The 20,579-nt window shown below is 39.9% G+C and overlaps 1 protein-coding gene across 1 annotated transcript; it reads right to left on the minus strand.

The window, feature by feature from the left end:
* Positions 1 to 12,250: 12,250 nt before the first annotated feature.
* On the minus strand, positions 12,251 to 13,252 carry LOC109871547 (melanocortin receptor 4-like). Its single transcript, XM_020462434.1, has one exon. It carries the CDS (start codon positions 13,250 to 13,252, stop codon positions 12,251 to 12,253), a length of 1,002 nt encoding a protein of 333 aa, XP_020318023.1.
* Between the last annotated feature and the right edge of the window lie 7,327 nt (positions 13,253 to 20,579).

Below are 20,579 nucleotides of genomic sequence, written 5' to 3' on the forward strand. Positions count from 1 at the left end.
TACATGGATGGACATCGAGTACTGACCTGTATCATGGGTGACCTGGCTGCTCACTGTCTGAATTACATTTGGATGTCATAAGGCTATCATTGTAGCTAAAACGATACAGGCATTGTACTGTAGGGTGTCTCCTGGTTGGGGAGGTGATGTTCATGTTGGAAATATATCTCATATTTGTATTCTAATCAAATATTTGCACAATTATAACGTGGCCTGGGACTACATACTTGTAAAATTACTGCTTTTTCACCGATATGGTCATCACCATTGCTACATTTTTCTTGCTACATTGCTAATTCAATTTATTTCCAGGGAAGGGAAGGAAAATGGAATGAGGAAGAACATAATGTAGCACTAATGATGAAAAGGTCAATCTCAAAATGTAGCCTGTCATTAACAGCTAAAAGGGTTTTACTTTGCTGCTTCTTTTCAACCTTTAACTCTTAAAGGCACAATGCTGATAAAACTATGGCTTTCATTATGTGGATTGCTCATACTCTTCTATCCCTTCCTGGTGCTCTCCCTCTCCAATAGGAGTGATGATGAGGATGTTGATGATGACGATGATGAACGTGCAACAGCAGGGTCTGACCTGTGATTGTGTCTCCCTCTGTGATGGTGGTGGTGGTGATGATTAAGGTGCACTAGGCGGGGCTGACCTGTGATTGTGTCTCCCTCTGTGATGATTAAGGTGCACTAGGCGGGGCTGACCTGTGATTGTGTCTCCCTCTGTGATGATTAAGGTGCACTAGGCGGGGCTGACCTGTGATTGTGTCTCCCTCTGTGATGGTGGTGGTGGTGATGATTAAGGTGCACTAGGCGGGGCTGACCTGTGATTGTGTCTCCCTGTGTGATGATTAAGGTGTACTAGGCGGGGCTGACCTGTGATTGTGTCTCCCTCTGTGATGATTAAGGTGCACTAGGCGGGGCTGACCTGTGACTACTTGCGGGGCTGACCGGTGAGCTACCCCACCACATTAGCAGTGAGGAGGAGATTGAGAGGCTGGTCCTGGCAGTGGAGCTCATTCTGGAGGCGCCGACCCAGCCCACCCTTATCACCGTCTCCAAGAATGTCAGTGCCAGTTGTGTAACAATACTTTAACGTACCTCTGTACTTTACTATTTATATTTTCAACAACTTTTACTTAACTACATTCTTTAAAAAAAAGACATTTTCTCGGATACCCAAAATGGTCCAATTCATGCACTTATCAAGAGAACATCTCCGGTCATCCCTACTGCCTCTGATCTGGCGGACTCACTAAACACACATGATTCATTTGTAAATGATGTCTGAGTGTTGGATTGTGCCCTTGGCTATCCGTAAACAAAATAAAAACAAGAAAATGATGACATCTGGCTTGCTAAATTTAAGGAATTTGAACTGATTTACACTTTGACTTTTGATACTGAAGTGTATTTTAGCAATTACATTTACTTTTGATACTGAAGTGTATTTTAGCAATTACATTTACTTTTGATACTGAAGTGTATGTAAAAACAAAGACTTTTACTCAAGCAGTATTTTACTGGGTGACTTTTACTTATTTTCTATTAAGGTATCTTTACTCTTACTCAAGTATGACATTTGGATACTTTATCAACCACTGGTCAGCGCCACTCACCTCCCTGGAAAACAGACATCTTACTTAACGGAAGAACATGGGACACGTTGTAGCACTGGATATGTAGCAAACATTTGTTGTTGTTGTTGATAGCCGTCAATTTGCTTTTTGTAAAATGTAGAGAGCAAGACAGAAGCTTTAGGCATATGTCAAAGATGTGACTGAAAAAAATTGTCTTGACACCTATAGACACAGTTTGTTCTAGCACAAGAGACCATGTGCTCTGCTATTATTAAGGGGGTATGTGAGGGTATTGTGGCTTTTGTGAAAGAAAATGGCTAAAAGCATAGGCCTACCCTTTGCTAGTTTAAGATTAAAAACAAAATTATGGACCTGAATATATAAAGTGATCTATAACAACGCTTTAGTCCACAATGCTTTATGCAAGTTTGCAATCTGTAAAATTCAGGAGAAAGATGTGATTCTGGGATGTCTCTGGGTTGACTCTATGACATTCAGAGGCTGCGCAACCTTCTATAACCAAAAGAGACAAAACATTTACTTTGCTTGGGAGGTAATGTGTGATTCTGTCAATATCAATTGACGTTAGACATTTCAACAGGCTATTCAACAACATACTAACTCTAAATCAGTCAGAAACACGCCAGGTAGCCTAAGAAGGAACGAAAATGAATTATTTAGGCTATATTATTATTTCAAGGCTATAGCCTGCCATTTAAGAAATCAACTGTGAAGCATTGGTGACACGCTGGCATGAGCGCTCAGCAACACATCAACAACAGCACCTCAACAACATGCCTATACATTTCGCATTTAGGCTGTATAAAATGAAATAAAAAATACATCATTATTTTGAATTAAATAATCATGGGAAAAAATGCCTTATTAGGCTATCGTGCCTTCAGAGAGTATTCATGCCCCTGGACCTGTTCCACATTTTGTTGTTACAGCCTGTATTCTAAATGGATTCAATCCTTTTTTCCCCCCTCACACATCTACACACAAAAGCCCATAATGAGAAAGTGGAAATGTGTTTATAGAAATGTTTGCAAATTTATTGAAAATGAAATATAGAAATATCTCATTTGCATAAGTATTCACACACCAGAGTCAATACTTTGTAGAAGCACCTTTGGCATCGATTACAGCTGTGAGTCTTTATGGGTAAGTCTCTAAGAGCTTTCCACTTTTGGATTGTGCAACATTTGCCTATTATTTTTACATTCTGCAACCTCTGTCAAATTGCAATAGATTCTCAAGTAGATTTAAGTCAAAACTGTAATTTGTCCTCTCAGGTACATGCACTGTTTTCTTGGTAAGCAACTTCAGTGTAGATTTGGCCTTTTTTTTAAGTTATTGTCCTGCTGAAAGGTGAATTAATCTCCCAGTGTCTGGTGGAAAGCAGACTGAACCATGTTTTCCTCTAGGATCTGATAGATTAATGCAGTGCTGTTATTATAATGGATATCTTTTCATGCCTACCCTTGTCCACGGTGGTCTGCGAATCCACAACTTTGTGTCTACTTTGCCATGTAATGCTTACAAAAACTGCATATCTAAGGCTCTGGTCTGTCCTAGGATTGAAGGTAAATGGTAGGCCTGTTCTCTGCTATCCACTTTGTTTTAATTATTATTTTGAGTATAGGGGAGGGTCAGGTAAAAATATGTTTTACTGAAGGGAGGGCCATCAATTTTCATTTCAGAGAGGTCCGGTTTTCTCCAGGTATCCCTCATTATAAATAACATACATGGAACCACACCAGAGGAGAATCTGCCCAAGACATCATGATACAAATCACTGTGATGACAGGACACATTGCAATTTGAGATGCATCTGTCGTGTAACTCTGACTTAGACCCATAAATCATCTACTGGTGTCAGGGGATTCAGCCTGAAGATGGTATTTCTTATTTGCAAATGTACCTGTGGTGACACGCAGGTACTAGGTTATTTGAAAGGCTTTAAAGTATGGGTTGAATGGTTGGAAATCAAGATAGCATGTCTACCTACTCCCCTGTCTAAGTTTTACTCAGGTAAGCAGGTATCGAAAATATATGTTTACCTAACATTATTGTTGTCTATTCAGATACTGTACAATTTAATGAGGACTTCATTTTTTTATGTGCTGAGCTCAGTCGTCGTTAGTCAGTTTTCATCATTTGTGTATAATTGATTGTTTGCCAATTTCTTGCCGAGTCCTGACAATATTGGATGCAGGCAGAATTCACAAAGTGACATTTTGATGACTATGGTGCCATTTCTAGAGCAAATGCAGTGATGGCACTGACAAATGCTCAACTGTAGGAATTATTCATGAAATAAATATGCTTTTGTACCCATAACAATCTCCGTTTGCTAATTACTCACAAATCCTTTCCCTAATACAATGTGTCACTTTAATCAAATCTGAGGAAGCACTTATGACCTTAGCTGACCCCTTTTAATATTTGTATTAGGTTTTTGTACTTCAAGTCAGCAAATGATTGTGATTAGACCCTATCCTACCACACCCACTCCGGTTCGTTAGCAACTCTGTGCTTTGACATCTTCATCTCAATGTTTTTAAAACTTAATGAATAGATTTGTATCTAAGTCAGTCAAAGCTATTGCATGTTATGCCACAACTTCAATGCCTTGGTTGTCAATGCAGAGTACAATTTGTCCCAACTACTGCACTGTCATTTTGAGTATACAGGAATACCTATTAATGCTTGTACATGAACACATGATACTTCATTGGAATGTTATTCGTATGCAATTCTTACAGATTCTCTCCGTAATATTGTTCCCATTTTGAACGGCTTCCAAGGAAAGATGGGACGCCCATTAGAGTAGGCTATAGTTGCTGTCAGGAAATCTATGACATTTTCCGTGGGTATAATAGACTCTCAGTGGGGTTGTTTTGTCTCCTGTTTTGATATTCACCATGTTCTTTTGAACAAAACGGATGCATTTTTGTGTACACCCATGACAAATTGTCCAATTAGAATCTTCATGGCTTTGCATACAATATCTTCATGCATACGATATCTCCAATTAAGCAGACATTGATGCTCCTCAAAACATAACGCTGAATTGTTTTATTTGAAGCTCACCATTTAAATATGAATTTATACCCCAGCATGATGTAGCCTATTCCACACATCAATAACATTCAGTACACAATATCTGCTATATGATGACTCAATGTGAATTAAGAAACAGGTTTGTACCATAGACGTATAGACACAACTTAGTCGTATGAAAGCTGCTTATACCATGGTCAGAGCCGTATATACTCTATATGATTCTGACCATGGTATTCTTTGTGTGCAGTCTTATTCAAGACCACTTCAACAACTTCATTCATTGCAATGAACCTACACACAGAGGGAATCATTCTCATTCCCCACCATTTCAATCCTAATCCTTCCCTAAAGTGTCCACCACATACAACCTTGATTCCTCCTTCCACGGAACTTAGACCTGTATTCTATATGCCGAGCTGTATCCCAGGTCCTTCCTGTGCATTGTAAATGATGGTGTTGGACCGAGCATTGAGATGGATCTGTGTGCTCAGATTACTGATGCACCAACCAAGGCTGTTGGATCCCTTCCCCTCTGACCGGCATGTCTTAGCTGCCATGGATGGGATCAGGAAGGCTTCGCCATCCACATTACATTTGGATGAGCATGAATGAACAACGGTGGACACACTCTAGTGATGCCTGCAAAAAAAGTCCCTAGTCCAAAAATCCTATAGGATTCTTTTTTTTTTTTATCTAATAGAATCATATAGGAGTCCAATATGACTGGTTCCATTGCATTCTTGTACTGGAATCCTATAGGATCTTATAGTATAAAATCCTATAAGGTAGAATCCCATATGAGTCCAATAGGACTGGTTTCAAAATCTGATAGGATTTTCTATTGGGTTTTTGTATTGTATTCCTATAGGATAAAATCCTATATGATAGAATCCTATAGGACTCCAACAGGACTGGTTCTAAAATCTGACAGGATTTTTCTATTGAACTTGCAGCCCTGAATCACTCCCATATTGTGATGGTGTGTTGAACAGGTTAAGAACCTCAGGAAATTATCACTGGTGTGAGTAGGCAAAGATACATTGTAGAATAATAGTGAAGACATCAAAACTATGAAATAACACATATGGAATCATTTTTTGTAAATGATAGTATTACTATACAGTGACAAAAAAATAGATACAAATGGCTACAACTTAGCTAGCTAGTCAGTTAACAGCAAAATGTGGCTAACAGTAGTTTCTTAGCTAGCAGAAAAACAAGTGCATAAAATGCTGCAACATGACAAAAATATGACTAAAACATAAGGAAACATAAGGAAACAAATACTGTACCCAGAGTTCTTGCATTCACAGTGAAGGATAAAACAGTTAGAATTGAAAAAATTCTCTGCACAGCCACAGGTGTTGAGCTGAACTTGGGAGTTCGTGCTAGATGTGATGTCATCAGTCACTCTTAAAGGGACAGGCTTTCTTACAGGTGAATAAAACAGGAATTAATATAGAACTGTTGTTTCCAATCAACAAAAATGTTGTAATTCATGTTATTGTATTGTACTGGAACTTATGACAAAAACTATTATTTATTGGGTTCAATAAGGAAAAAAAGTTTGAATAAGTTTCTGATTGGGGTGACAAAATCCTACAAGATTTACCAAAAACCTACAGGATTGTGAGAATCTTGGTCCAATAGGATTAATTGTGATTCCCAAAAGGAAAAAAGCAGTCCAATATAATTCCAATATGATTCTGATACAGGTGACACAATATCCTATAGGACTGCGAGAATCCTATAGGATCACTTTTTTTTATTTCTAATAGGAAAAAAGTAGTCAAATAGGATTTTGATAGAGGTGACACAAAATCCTATAGGATTGTGAGAATCCTATGATATTCTATTGGGAAAAAAATGTACTGTCTGGAGAACGGAGTCAGTGAAACATGAAAACTAGTTAAAGGGGCAATCTGTGATTGCTACATACATCATGAATGCCTGCTCTTTCCATGACACAGACTGTCCAGGTAAATCCAGTTGATAGCTATGATCCCTTATTGATGTCACTTGTTAAATCCACTTAAAATCATGATAGATGAAGAGGAGGGAACTGTGTGTACGGAACTGCAATGCTGCTGGGTTTTTCACGTTAAACAGTTTCCCATGTGTATCAAGAATGGTCCACCACGCAAAGGACATCCAGCCAACTTGACACAACTGTGGGAAGCATTGCAGTCAACATGGGCCAGCATCCTTGTGGAACACTTTAGACACCTTGTAGAGTCCATGCCCCAATAAATTGAGGTTGTTCTGAGGGCGAGGGGGGGGGGGGGGACTTAATATTAGAAAGGTGTTCTTAATGTTTTGTACACAGTGTACAAAACATTAGGAACCCATTGATTCTTGAGGAATATAACTTAAAATGCCTCATGAGCTTAGTTTTAACTGTTGCAACCCATCAGAACCAAAATCCATTGTTTGTAAACAATGTAATAAAAACAACACTATACACTCAGTCCTTGCGTCCATAGTGCTGTCTATGAATTTGAGAGTGGTTCCATTTCTCCAGCCCCATCACATAGCTGTTTACCAACAACCCTGGTAGGTGATGGCTTTGTTGTTGTTTGATCTGCAGATTGCCTCTTTAAGTGCAAACATGGATTGTGAGATCCAAGGTGAGCTAGTAATTGTAAATGTGGAGGTAGGCCCTGTGAAAACCTATAGAGATGAGTCAGCGACCTTCAAGCATTAAAGTTATGTAACTGTTTCTAATAAACCTGACGGCTGCTGGGTATAGTAGGTGACATCAAAGAGAGAGAGCATCATCATTGTTCTCTGCCTTTGAAAACATTTCTTACTGACACCCACCTTCTCCCATTTTCTCATTTTCTGTTTTGCAGTCTGGCAGCTGTTGTTAAAACTGAAAATTAAACTGAGGTGACATCACACTAGTGCACTAACAGAAGCCTAATTATAGCCAAGGTCACTTTCTTTGTTTTGCTTATTTCAGACTCAGATATTTGTATATGGGGGTGATTTAATTTAATAAAATGTAATAAAATACTGCATAATAATGTAATTAAAACAGGCTAATAGATTGATGGAAAATCCTATTATATACTCTTCTGTTAATAAGAGACAGAGGATGGGCAACTTTGTCTTCCAGTGCTTAACTCCACATCATCATTAGACACTGTAACTTTCAGCTCCTGCTCCAAAGAGAATTGTGTCAAGATCCACCTGTTCATTTATCCTGGCTGATAACTAGAACACAGCGGGCTGCCTGGCTCCCTAGTAGCTTTCAGTGAAATATGCTATTGTCAATACAAGGAACCAACTAAACAACCAAAGTCAATAAGAACAGATCAGCATGTCATTTTCTATCCCTTGCTGTATCATTCCCAGTAGAGCTAACTGTTGTTTGACATTAGGAACTAGCCTATTAGAACAATGCTCTGCAGTTCCAGTTTTAAATCCATTCCATCAATCAAAATGAAATATAAGAAAATATTGGGAAGTGTATGTTTCTATCAAGGGTTAGTTTCCCTGGCAACTGTGCTATGCCACTAGCAAGCAACTTAAAACTGGGGAACATGTAGAAATCTTGGTAAGATTTCACTTACAACCTCAAAACGTTCAAAACCTCAAAACACATCATTTCATTTCACACTAAAATAGGAATAAAAAAGTGATACGTAATCACATCCCCTGGCAGCGGTTATTCATGTTTGGCACACTTAGCCATAGAGTCATAGTAAACATTGAAGGCAGAATGTTCCACAAGGAATGAATAGGCTAATCATCATCACCAAAATAAATCCACAGAAGATGCCTCATGAATAAGTGAAATCACATATCTACATAATATTCCAGTCACATCATAAAAAGAAGGAAACTACATCTGGAAATGAAATATCTGGAAAATGTTTATCCTGAATAACATGCAGAGTCTACTTAATTGAAAGCACACTGATGCATTTTACTTGCACATAGCAGTGAAACAATATTGTATAGGTGTTACTGTAATTTAATTATACCAATGTGTTTTCATTAATTGAATTACCTTAATCTATTTCAAGAGAATTTGTAAGATTCTTGTTTGCATAAAATAGACCAGTCTTATCAATTATAGGTAACAGAATGTATTCTCGGAGCGCGCTACCACTTTACCACGAGCAACAGTTTATATACAATAACATGACGTCATTTCATTGCTTAACAGAATCCCCTCCTCTCGACCGGGACAAAGTGAGATTAATAGTTCATTCTAACTTACTAACACACTCACAGGTCACACAACATAACTGAATTAACTTTTGACCCCCCAACATTATCGATCACCACTTAGCTGACAGTTCTAATTAACAGAAAACCTAGGAATGCACTCACTTCCTTATCTAAAAACCCCAGAGCTCAGTTTCCTTCGGTTCAACCATAGGTTAACTATATTATCTGTTTACTTAATCCACAGACCATTCCTTTCTTCCCAGTTGGAATGGTGTTCATTAACCACTAGGATACCCTGCCGCCCCAATACTGAGAGTTGGGTGTGTGTGTCTCCCGATGCATACCCACTATCCCATTCATTCAGGTAGGCCTGATCACAGACAACGATGAGACAGCCTATAGGGAGGAGGTCCTATACCTGGCCGTGTGGTGCCAAGATAACAACATCTCCCTCAACGTGATCAAGACAAAGGAGATGATTCTACAGGAAAAGGAAGACCGAGCACGCACCCATTCTCATCGACGGGGCTGTAGTGGAGCAGGTTGAGTTCCAAACACACCAAGACAGTCGTGAAAAGCGCACAAAAAAGCCTATAGATTTAGCATGGGTCCTCAGATCCTCAAAAAGTTAACTTGAATTACTCCTTGTCCGTGTCTCACAATCCCTTCTTATGAACTCATATTGTTAATCAGATATAATAAAACAGAGTATAAGTTTGACTTATTTACAGTTCCATTTAAAATGATTTGTTCAGTCATTTAATCATAATTTTCCCAACAATAGCTCTCCTCTTGTCTTGTAGCAGATTGCCTACAGCCAAGTAATACATGTTTTCATTCACTTCCTTGGCTCTGTATAGCAGTAGGTTTAGTTCCTTTTTTTCATCACATATACAGTAAGGTCCAAAATGATTGTCACCCTTGATAAAGACGAGCAAAAAAGAGCTATTGTATGCCCAATTATTTTGAAAATGATATGCTTTTATGCTAATATAATTGAAAAATATATAAATATTTTGTTTAACTTTTTAGGCAACCTGACAAAATTCACATAGACATTTGAGTTTTAGATCTGTCATTCTCGTTGAAAGCAAATCTAAGAATCTGTTCTATGTAGGCTATTTCTATGCTTCCCTGTTTTAAGTTTTGTTTTTGCTTCTTTTACTTTCAGTTTTCTACAGCAGCTTCAAACAGCTGAAAACACTTTTGGTTATGGATAATATATTTCACAGCGGTTTAGATGCTACAATGATTCTCTACACTATACTTGCTTGTTTTGTCACATAAACACAAATTAGGTGAACAATTCAAATTTTAACAACCGGGAAATGGCGGAGCGATTTTTTGCATAGTGCATCTTTAACAAGTAATACATGTTTTTCTGAAAAAGAATAGAATACAAATTATTGGCACCCTTGATAAAGACAAGCAAAACAGACGGTTTAAAATAAATAATACAAATACTGAGCTATATAGTATGCAAAAACAATTGGGAAAATGATATGCTTAACAAGTAATAAATGTTTTTCTGAAAAAGATACGAGTCAAAATAGCCCCATAAATAGCCCCATAACATCAAAGATCCACCACCATATAGGTGAGGTATTGAAAGGTACTGAAAACAGGGGTGCCAATAATATTGACCCCTATCTTTTTGAGAAAAACATTTATTATTAAACTAAATCTCTTATTTTTTTTCATTGTTTTAGTGTAAAAATATATAATTTTCAGGGGGGGGGGGGGGGGGTTGCATACAATATAGCTTACTATTTAAACTCAGCAAAAAAAGAAATGTCCCTTTTTCAGGACCCAGTCTTTCAAAGATTATTCGTAAGATCTTCATTGTAAAGGGTTTAAACACTGTTTCCCATGCTTGTTCAATGAAGCATTAACAGTTAATGAACATGCACCTGTGGAACAGTTGTTAAGACACTAACAGCTTACAGACGGTAGGCAATTAAGGTCACAGTTATGAAAATTTAGGACACTAAAGAGGCATTTCTACTGACTCTGAAAAACACCAAAAGAAAGATGCCCAGGGTCCCTGCTCCTCTGCGTGAACGTGCCTTAGGCATGCTGTAAGGAGGCATGAGGACTGCAGATGTGGCCAGGGCAATAAATTGCAATGTCCGTACTGTGAGACGCCTAAGACAGCGCTACAGGGAGACAGGACGGACAGCTGATCATCCTCGCAGTGGCAGACCACGTGTAACAATACCTGCACAGGATCGGTACATGCGAACATTGCGGGACAAGTACAGGATGGCAACAACAACTGCCGGAGTTACACCAGAAACACACAGTCCCTCCATCAGTGCTCAGACTGTCCGCAATAGGCTGAGAGAGGCTGGACTGGGGGCTTCTAGGCCTGTTGTAAGGCAGGTCCTCACCAATGGGCACAAACCCACCGTCGCTGGACCAGACAGGACTGGCAAAAAGTGCTCTTCTCTGACGAGTCGCGGTTTTGTCTCACCAGGGGTGATAGTCGGATTCGCATTTATCGTGGAAGGAATGAGCATTACACCGAGGCCTGTACTCCGGAACGGGATCAATTTGGAGATGGAGGGTCGGTCATGGTCTGGGGCGTGGTGTCACAGTATCATCGGACTGAGCTTGTTGTCATTGCAGGTAATCTCAACGCTGTTCGTTACAGGGACAGTTACAGAGGTTACATTCCCCCCAGAAATGTCCGGGAACTTGCAGGTGCCTTTGTGGAAGAGTGGGGTAACATCTCACAACAAGAACTGGCACATCTGGTGCAGTCCATGAGGAGGAGATGCACTGCAGTACTTAATGCAGCTGGTGGCCACACCAGATACTGACTGTTACTTTTGATTTTGACACCCCCTTTGTTCAGGGACACATTACACCATTTCTGTTAGTCACATGTCTGTGGGACTTGTTCAGTCTATGTCTCAGTTGTTGAACCTTGTTATGTTCATACAAATATTTACACATGTTAAGTTAGCTGAAAATAAACACAGTTGACATTGAGAAGACGTTTGTTTTTTTGCTGAGTTTATATTATTTTTCATTTATTTATTTTTTGCTCATCTTTATCAATATTGGGGGGGGGGGAATGTTTTAACAAGTAATAAATGTTTTTCTCAAAAAGATAGGAATCCAAATGATTGGAATCCTTGATAAAGACGAGCAAAAAAACTATTCACTATTCACAAACCTCTATGTAATGATAGCCATTACATGTGTTGACTCAATAGTTTGTGTGGTGAGATAAATCTATCAATATGTCGTTACATTAGTCATGTTCAACTATATTGCAATTGTTATTTGGCTCATGAGGCAAAAATTAAAAGTTGTCCTTATTTACAGATATTATAATACTGTTTCTTTGAAACTGTCCCTGAACAGTTCACATACAGTATCTCCATAAGGTTCAGTATCTGCTGGGAATTTCACACAGAGACACACAGAGAGGCAATATCATACCAGCAGCAGAAGATCTCCTTGAAGGTCTTCCTCATCTCCTGGCTCCTGAAAGCGTAGATTAGCGGATCGATGACAGAGTTACACATGATGAGAATGAGGTACATGTTGAAGTGAGACATGAAGCACATACAGTAGGGGTTCCTGGGGCAGGAGATCATGAGGATGAGATGGAGGAAGAAGGGCGCCCAGCACACTATGAACACCCCCAGGAGGATGGTGAGGGTGATGGCCCCCTTCATGTTGGCTGCCTGCCAGATGGGGCCGTTGCCCGGCAGAACGGCGATCCTCTTCATGTGCAGACGCGCCAGCATGAACATATGGACGTACAGCGAGGCCATGAGCACCAGCATGCTGAAGAACATGATGATGAGGCAGATGAGGACGGTAGTGCTCTCCGAGTAGACGATGAAGAGGACGCCCGACACGGTGCAGAAGGTCCAGATGCTGGTGATGATGGAGGCAGCCCGGCGCACGGTCATAATGTTGTGGTAGCGTAGTGCGTAGAAGATAGTCACGTAACGGTCAACAGCGATGGCCAGCAGGCTCCAGATAGACGCCAGCAGGGAACTACAGATCATGGAGTCAAACACGTTGTCCATGCTCTTGATCATGCCACCGCCGATCCCCAAGTTGCCATCAGTGATCATCGCCATGACAATGGTCTCAGTGGCGTTGGAGACGCTGACCAGCATGTCAGCCACGGCCAGTGAACAGATGAAGAAGTACATGGGAGAGTGAAGATTCTTGTTCTTGATGATGGCGGCAATAACCAGGATGTTCTCCAGCAGGCTGACGATGCCCAGCGTGAGGAAGACCTCAGTGGAGATGAGCAGCTGCTCATAACACCCAGGCAAACCACGGAATCTCTCCGCCATAGCCTGGGGCTGCTGATTGCTGAAAGGTAGAGCTCCAGAGCTGTGGTTCCGTAGGTGGAATGATCCATGGTGATGCTGGTGTGTGGCATTCATTGTTTTTGTAGAGTCTCTTCAGTCAGCACTCTTCAGCACACTTCATTCGTCATAATTCCCTTAATATGTCCAAAGAGTTTCTGTGCCTAACGAGGAGCTGCTACCTTAAAGCGCTTCAGCTTCGAGTGCCAGGCAGACACTGGGCAGTGAAGTATATAGTCTGAGACATTGGGAGGCAGTCCGATCCGTGACCGCAGGTGGCCGTTTGCCTCTAGCTCAGACTCCACTGGCAGGAAAGCCTCATCATCCTCTGGACTCACGCTGCCATCTATTTACCACAGCTTCAGCCAGAGAGGTATCTGAGAAAGAGAGGAGACGAGAGCAGGGTAGAGAAAGAGAGAGAGAGGGATAAGTGAGAGCGAGAGAATGGAGAGAGAAGGAGAAAGGGAGAGAAAGAGAGAGAGGGAGGCAGAGAGTTTGAGAGATACATGGAAAGAGTGTGTGTGTCTGTGAGTGAGTGAGTGAGTGAGTGAGTGAGTGAGTGAGTGAGTGAGTGAGTGAGTGAGTGAGTGAGTGAGTGAGTGGCTAAGTCCAGAGAGTTTGAGACACTAACTGAAAGAATAGGTATTAAAGCACACACAGACAGCCAAATCTTCACTTAGCAGAATCATTCTCACTTTTCCTTCAGACACCCCTCAGCAATCTCATCCCTAACTCTTCCCTGTCTCTCAGCCAATGAGGGGATGTTTACAAGGATGGGCATCATATCTGGAGGATGTTCTTGGTCTGACATGGAGATAGGTATGACTAGCCCTGCCCTGCTGACCCTCACCTCACAGCACATACAGGTTGTCCTTCTAGCATATGTCAAATTAATCAATCTCATTTATGGTTTTATCAATGTCAGCGATGTGAGTGTTGATTTTAAGGTGTTTTAAAAAAGCCTTCACTGTGGTGATTTAAATGTATCAATAACATTTAGGAACTGTATTCTAACTGCCACTATGTTTCAAGCAATCAGCTTTACTGGAAATGCTCTTGTAACCTACTCATTAATCCCCAGTTGCTGAATATATCACATTGTCATGCAGCCTCCTCATCTGTCCTGCTCATTAATCCCCAGTTACTGAATATATCACATTGTCATGCAGCCTCATCTGTCCTAAGATTAATCCCACCTCTGACTCAGTCAGTGCCTTCCAGTGCTATGGGCTGGCTCTCTGGCCTATCGATTACACCCCTTGATGTCTGACACATACACAGGCATGGACACACGCACACATGCATACGCACAGCTGTGGCAAAAGTTAGGAGATAAAGTATCTAATCAATGGAAGATGGAATTAAAACTACAGAATTAAGTTAAAGGAGAAGAATAGGCTACAACGACCAAGACGTTGGTTGCTGTCTCTCCGTCCCTGCTCCCCGTGTTACTCGCTCACAGTATGGCCCCTCCCCGCTTGCTAGAGCGGCACCACCCATCTCGTGCTTTATCAGCTCTGGTTAAAAAGTAGCTTAAAAAGTACTTTTCTGCTGCTTCCCTCACTCGGGTCGGACCGGGTCTGGATCCAACCAGGTCTATACGGAACGGCTCTAGTCGTCCGTTTGGAACGGGTCTCTACATTTATTTATGCATATCGGGTCTGGGTGGGAAAGCCCCTGGTCCATTTTGCAAAGGGACCAACTTTTAGACCTGTGAAGACCTCTAGAAGGAAGGTCACTTGCTAACAAGGCTCAATTAGCTTATGTCCACATTTTCAACAGTAGGCATCTATAGAGATCAAATGACTGAGCAAATAATTGAATACGCAAGTGGTCATGTGATCAGGGATATAAGAATATACAAGGCAGACTGATCTAGTGGGTTAGATGATTATTGAGTCATTGATACAGGCTATTCTTGACATCAAAGCATTGTCTGGAACGTGAATTGAAAAACTGAGCCGAGCCACAAACGGATCACTTTGGCTAATAATGTGTGTTCTTTCCAGCATTTGAATGAATCTGCCACTGTTTCACACTGGCATTGTTTTGAATGATTAGCCAGTAGTCTGTATAGACAGAGATGGCCAAAGTCCATCGTCAGTCCCCTGTGGTACAGCCCCACTATTGGAGGATAGATCCGCACCAAATGTCAGTGAGCCAATCAATGAGTCAGCTTGAAAGCTACTGTCTGTAAATAAGCCAATGAAGCTGCAGGTGTTCCAAAAGCGTGTCAGAGAACTGGTATGAGCCAACTATTTGATTTGTACTATTTGACAGAACAGGTGTCATTCTTTCTAGTTTAAAAAATATATACTGTATATACATATAAAAGTTTGGACACACCTACTCATTCAAGGGTTTTTCTTAATTTTTTACTATATTCTACACTGTAGAATAATAGTGGAGACATCAAAACTATGAAAAAACACATGGAATCATGTAGTAACCAAAATATATTATAGATTCTTCAAAGTAGCCACCCTTTGCCTTGTTGACAGCTTTGCACACTCTTGGTATTCTCTCAACCAGCTTCACCTGGAATGCTTTTCCAACAGTCTTGAAGGAGTTCCCTCATATGCTGACAACTTGTTGGCTGCTTTTCCTTCACTCTGTGGTCGAGCTTATCCCAAACCATCTCAATTGGGTTGAGGTCGGGTGATTGTGGAGGCCAGGTCATCTGTCATCAAGGGTGGCTACTTTGAAGAATCTCAAATATCAATATATTTTGATTTGTTTAACACTTTTTTGGTTACTACATGATTCCATATGTGTTATTTCATAGTTTTGATGTCTTCACTATTATTCTACAATGTAGAAAATAGTAAAAATAAAGAAAAACCCTTGAATGAGTAGGTGTGTCCAAACTTATGACTGTTTAAGTATGTTCTGTTAATTATATGGGCTGGCTAGCTAGATAGCTAGCTAACAAGCTAGCAACAAACCAGAGCAGAGGGCCATACACTACTCTAAACCCCAATGTTCCCATCTTGAGGGTCTATTTGGATGATAAAGACATAAAGCCGCATTTTTGGATGAACCGATATTCATTTGACAGTCTAGTGGGAGGGTTACAGCCAGAAGAAGGGGACAATGGATGGGGCAAGATCTTGGAGATACTAGTGTTTGTCTCCTGGCTGGCCAATGCCACATCATACCACATTGTTTCTGATGTCTTTGGAATCTGTTCATTATCATATATGAATTGCTGCGATGTCATGCAGACTGACATTTTTGTGTTTATATCTTTTCATAACAGCAAGAACAAGTTTGATGTCGGACAACAATAGAATATTCATGATTTAATGCGTGCCAAAGCCAGTAAGATGAAAGGGGACGTTTTATACTGAAGCACTGATGGGAGTTTAAAACTTAATACTGCATTGATGATTACCTCAGCTGGCAAAAATAAAAGTACATGCTTGTTACTGGCAATACCTCGCAGATAAAAAGGCGGTAAAAAAGAAGACTGCATGCTACTGTAAAGATGGCTGGTTTTCATCTTGGTATGAATGGGATAAGACAGTATGTCACACTTGAAATTCAGGAAGCTCAAGGTTAGATTACATATAATATTCTTTAAATCCTGCATTCAGTGTTTGCTGACAGCTTTGTAACATCTTTCGATCCCATTCGAGGTATTCTGATGTTACCTCAAATGATCATGAATGTATGGAAATGGGAAAAGAGAAGAGTCACATTCAACGAGGCCTAAACACTGCTAGACACAAAATTATAGTATTTTTTTAACCACAACTTGTTAAGAATTACTCTGTCTTATGTCAATTGTTGTAGAGGTCAGGATGGTTTGCAGAATGACCTAACTGTAACAGTATGTACTAGGCGTCATCCAAGGCCACCTTAAGTGGGTTTCTAATAGAGAGGTTGGCTTCACGTACATAAAGCATCACTCAGTATCACTCACCAACAAATGTACGTATTTTGGAAAAAGTGTTTATTTTTCAGAGATAGCTTCAGTTAAAGCAAAAAAGTATATATTTCTGTAAATGTCTCTTCTTGATTTCACCTTAAAATCCTACTACTTGCAACTCAAATACATTTGGAAATTACAGAGCCCTACCAAGCTGCTGAGAAGTCAAGAGGGTCATACCAGCAATTCCATGTTAGAAGGGTAATTTGGATAGCATTTGTACTCATCTCAATATTGCATAAATTACTATAGATATGCTTTAATGGATTTTATAGGAGGGTAAGCATTGTTATGAGGGCAGATTTGAAATTAGAACAAATAATGGTAATTTTGTGTGTCCTAACATGAATATTCATGTATAGTACAATGTCCCCCAAAACAGTTCTCTTAAATTTGAAATCATCAAGGTTTTTTCATCATATTTCACACATATTCTTACTACCTTTCGAGATATATTCAGACCACATTTTTGAATTGCTATTATAGGAATAATTTTTTAATTCAGTCATGAAATGCTGTCTATCCAATTTGTTGCATAATACTGTGTTGTCAACCACTCAATCATATTTTTCACCAAAGAGATTTTAATGACAGTTAGTACCTTATATTGACTGATCAACCACCTGGTTCAGCACATCCAGAATTCATACTTTTTGGCCTTTTTACAAATGTTTAACTATTTATTTACACATTCCTACTCTTCAAGGTCTCTACTAACAGGAATGGTGCAATATTTACCCCTCACCAACTGAATTCCTGTTTTTTATCCCATATCTTTGGTGACTGATTTGGAGTTTTCATACAGCCCTCTGAGTGGGCAAAGTTAGATTGCCACAACACTCAATCCAAAAGGTACACATGATGTAAATTGATGCAGGAGGGCTGGTGAGTTGAACAATCAAGTTCAGGTGATTATTTTTTTCATATCCACTGTCAAAACATGCTCTACCAGCCGGATTAGAAAACAGTTAAAGGGTTAACACAGAAACCCTCCATCGTTCCAGTCAGTTGCCATGGCTGCAGGGCGATGTGGGCACTTTCCAAGAATCTGCTAAACCATCCACATGTTGATCATTTCAGGGGACTCATATAATCCATCAGCAGCACCCATCCATTCATGTACATAGAAATATCCCTATTTTTAGAATCCTTAGTATCCTTCTGTTTTTCCTCTGATATTTTACTAATTCATGCTTTGTCAGTGTCTCTCTGCTTTGTTTTGATACAAGGGTGGAGTTAGTTTCTGTGTTCTGGGCTGGGAAAAGCTGGTGAAAGAAAGGCACTGTCCTTTCTCTTTTGTGTGCTCATGAACAAGGCCAACTTCAATCCCTATTTCAGAAGTTCAGCACTAAAGCCCAATTGGAATTTATTCGCAATGTTCAAACTGCGGAGATTACATTAACGGTAAACGCTGCATACGTCAGCTGAATCGGTTTCAGCGATACAGATTTAATAGAGCCCTTAGAAGCTGTACATGGCTGCAACATCAATGGTAATACATCACAAAAGCGATGGTGGAAGAATAGCTTTTTCAAAGAGTTTATCAGTCTTACCTTTATTACTACATGGAGATAATTTGAGGTTTTCAATCTCCTTTTCTGAGAGACCTGATAAGACTCATATGCATTGGGTGGAGAAAACATACAGATTCTCCAGAGCCATATACTGTATTTAGTTATTACAGTATGTTATTTTTCTAAATGGCTCTTCCTATCTCCAAGTGAGTTTTACAGCCTTTAACAAGAGGCTACCACGTTGTAATGCTCTTCTCAGTGAGAATCTAGATGACCAACATTCCGAGAGTAACATATTCATTCGTCTGAGTAAAACAATGTGTATCAAGAAAGAAATCCCCCTCTATATTTATTAAACATGCAATATCACAAAGCAATAATTATTTTGCTGTCCTATGAACTCAGTTGCCAGTTTGAATATAATAATGAAATGGTGTCCTCAGACCAAAAAAAGGGAAGCTTCCCAACAGTCTCTTTTTGACAGGTCACAGTGTCTCTATGCAGGTTGAGTAGCACACACAAACAAATTTTGAGCCAAATCATTACACACAAAAGCACAACAAAGGACCAAATCGGCGACAATTAATTGATGGGGTGGCTAGTGATTGAAAATCCTTGTGTCATTATATGCCCGCCACCATGCCTACTGTAGATCCTCCAGGGGGTTATATAATCGACAGAACCATGCCAGGTGCATCTCATGGATGTGCAGAGACAGGACAAACATTGCTCCCAGAACTCAATCATATGGGCTCATTATGGATTACTTGCAGCTGCCAGGTAAGAGTCAAATGAGCATGAAATCCAATATTTAGATGTATCTGTATGGAGTTATGCCAATTATGTCATAATTACATATTTTGTATACTATATGTGCATATGTATTTTTTTTTCTTCAGGTTTATCATTTATGATATCGATGAGCAAGACAACTTATTTGTAGCATATCTATATATTTGCACAACATTTTGGACTCACATGGTAAGTAAATGCAAATCCAACATGATCTTGTTGGGAACTCTACTTCTTAGTTGGTTTAATGTGTACCAATTACTTTGCAGTTCTACATTTATTTTGTATAGCTGCACACACACACAAACGTCCCTCCAGGCCGGTCTCACCATCTCTTTGCAGTCTGCTTATTTCTCTGACCTGGACCTTGGTTACGTTCTGATTCTTCAAATGGGCAGACTGGGTAACACAAAAAACTTTGCTCCAGATGACATGGCCTGAATATACGGGTAACAATTAGATTCTTATGCAGATTACAATAAATTACTATTATGCTTCTTCTCACCCTGCCCTCACGCCCCACTTCCCACTTGACTACTATGCTTTCCTTCAATCTTCAGTCTCCAATCTTTACTTTACAGGCCTTTGCATGAATTTAAATGTAAAAAATTCAAAGAACTCCTCTTGACAATATAGACATGTCAATATTGGTATTGGATCATCATGTACACTGGGTTTATTTGTTCCAGAAATCATCCTAGCAAATTCTAAACCAGGTGTGCAGGTTTTGGCAGAGAGTAAACAGAGAAGCTCCTCTGGCAATATCAATGCTCCAGGCAAGTGATAACACCTATAGTGCCTTCAGAAAGTATTCATACCCCTTGACTTATTCAATATATGTTTTTTCACACCCATCTACACACAATACCCCATAATGACAAAGTGAAACCATGTTTTTAGAAATGTTAGCAAATGTATTGAAAATTAAATAGAAAAATATCCAATTTACATCAAATCAAATCAAATTTATTTATATAGCCCTTCGTACATCAGCTGATATCTCAAAGTGCTGTACAGAAACCCAGCCTAAAACCCCAAACAGCAAGCAATGCAGGTGTAGAAGCACGGTGGCTAGGAAAAACTCCCTAGAAAGGCCAAAACCTAGGAAGAAACCTAGAGAGGAACCAGGCTATGTGGGGTGGCCAGTCCTCTTCTGGCTGTGCCGGGT

The sequence above is a fragment of the Oncorhynchus kisutch genome, linkage group LG27 (assembly GCF_002021735.2).
Source record: "Oncorhynchus kisutch isolate 150728-3 linkage group LG27, Okis_V2, whole genome shotgun sequence".
NCBI lineage: Eukaryota > Metazoa > Chordata > Actinopteri > Salmoniformes > Salmonidae > Oncorhynchus > Oncorhynchus kisutch.

Coding starts and splice junctions, on each gene's coding strand:
- LOC109871547 (XM_020462434.1), bottom strand. CDS start 13,252: ATGAATGCCACACACCAGCATCACCATGGATCATTCCACCTACGGAAC.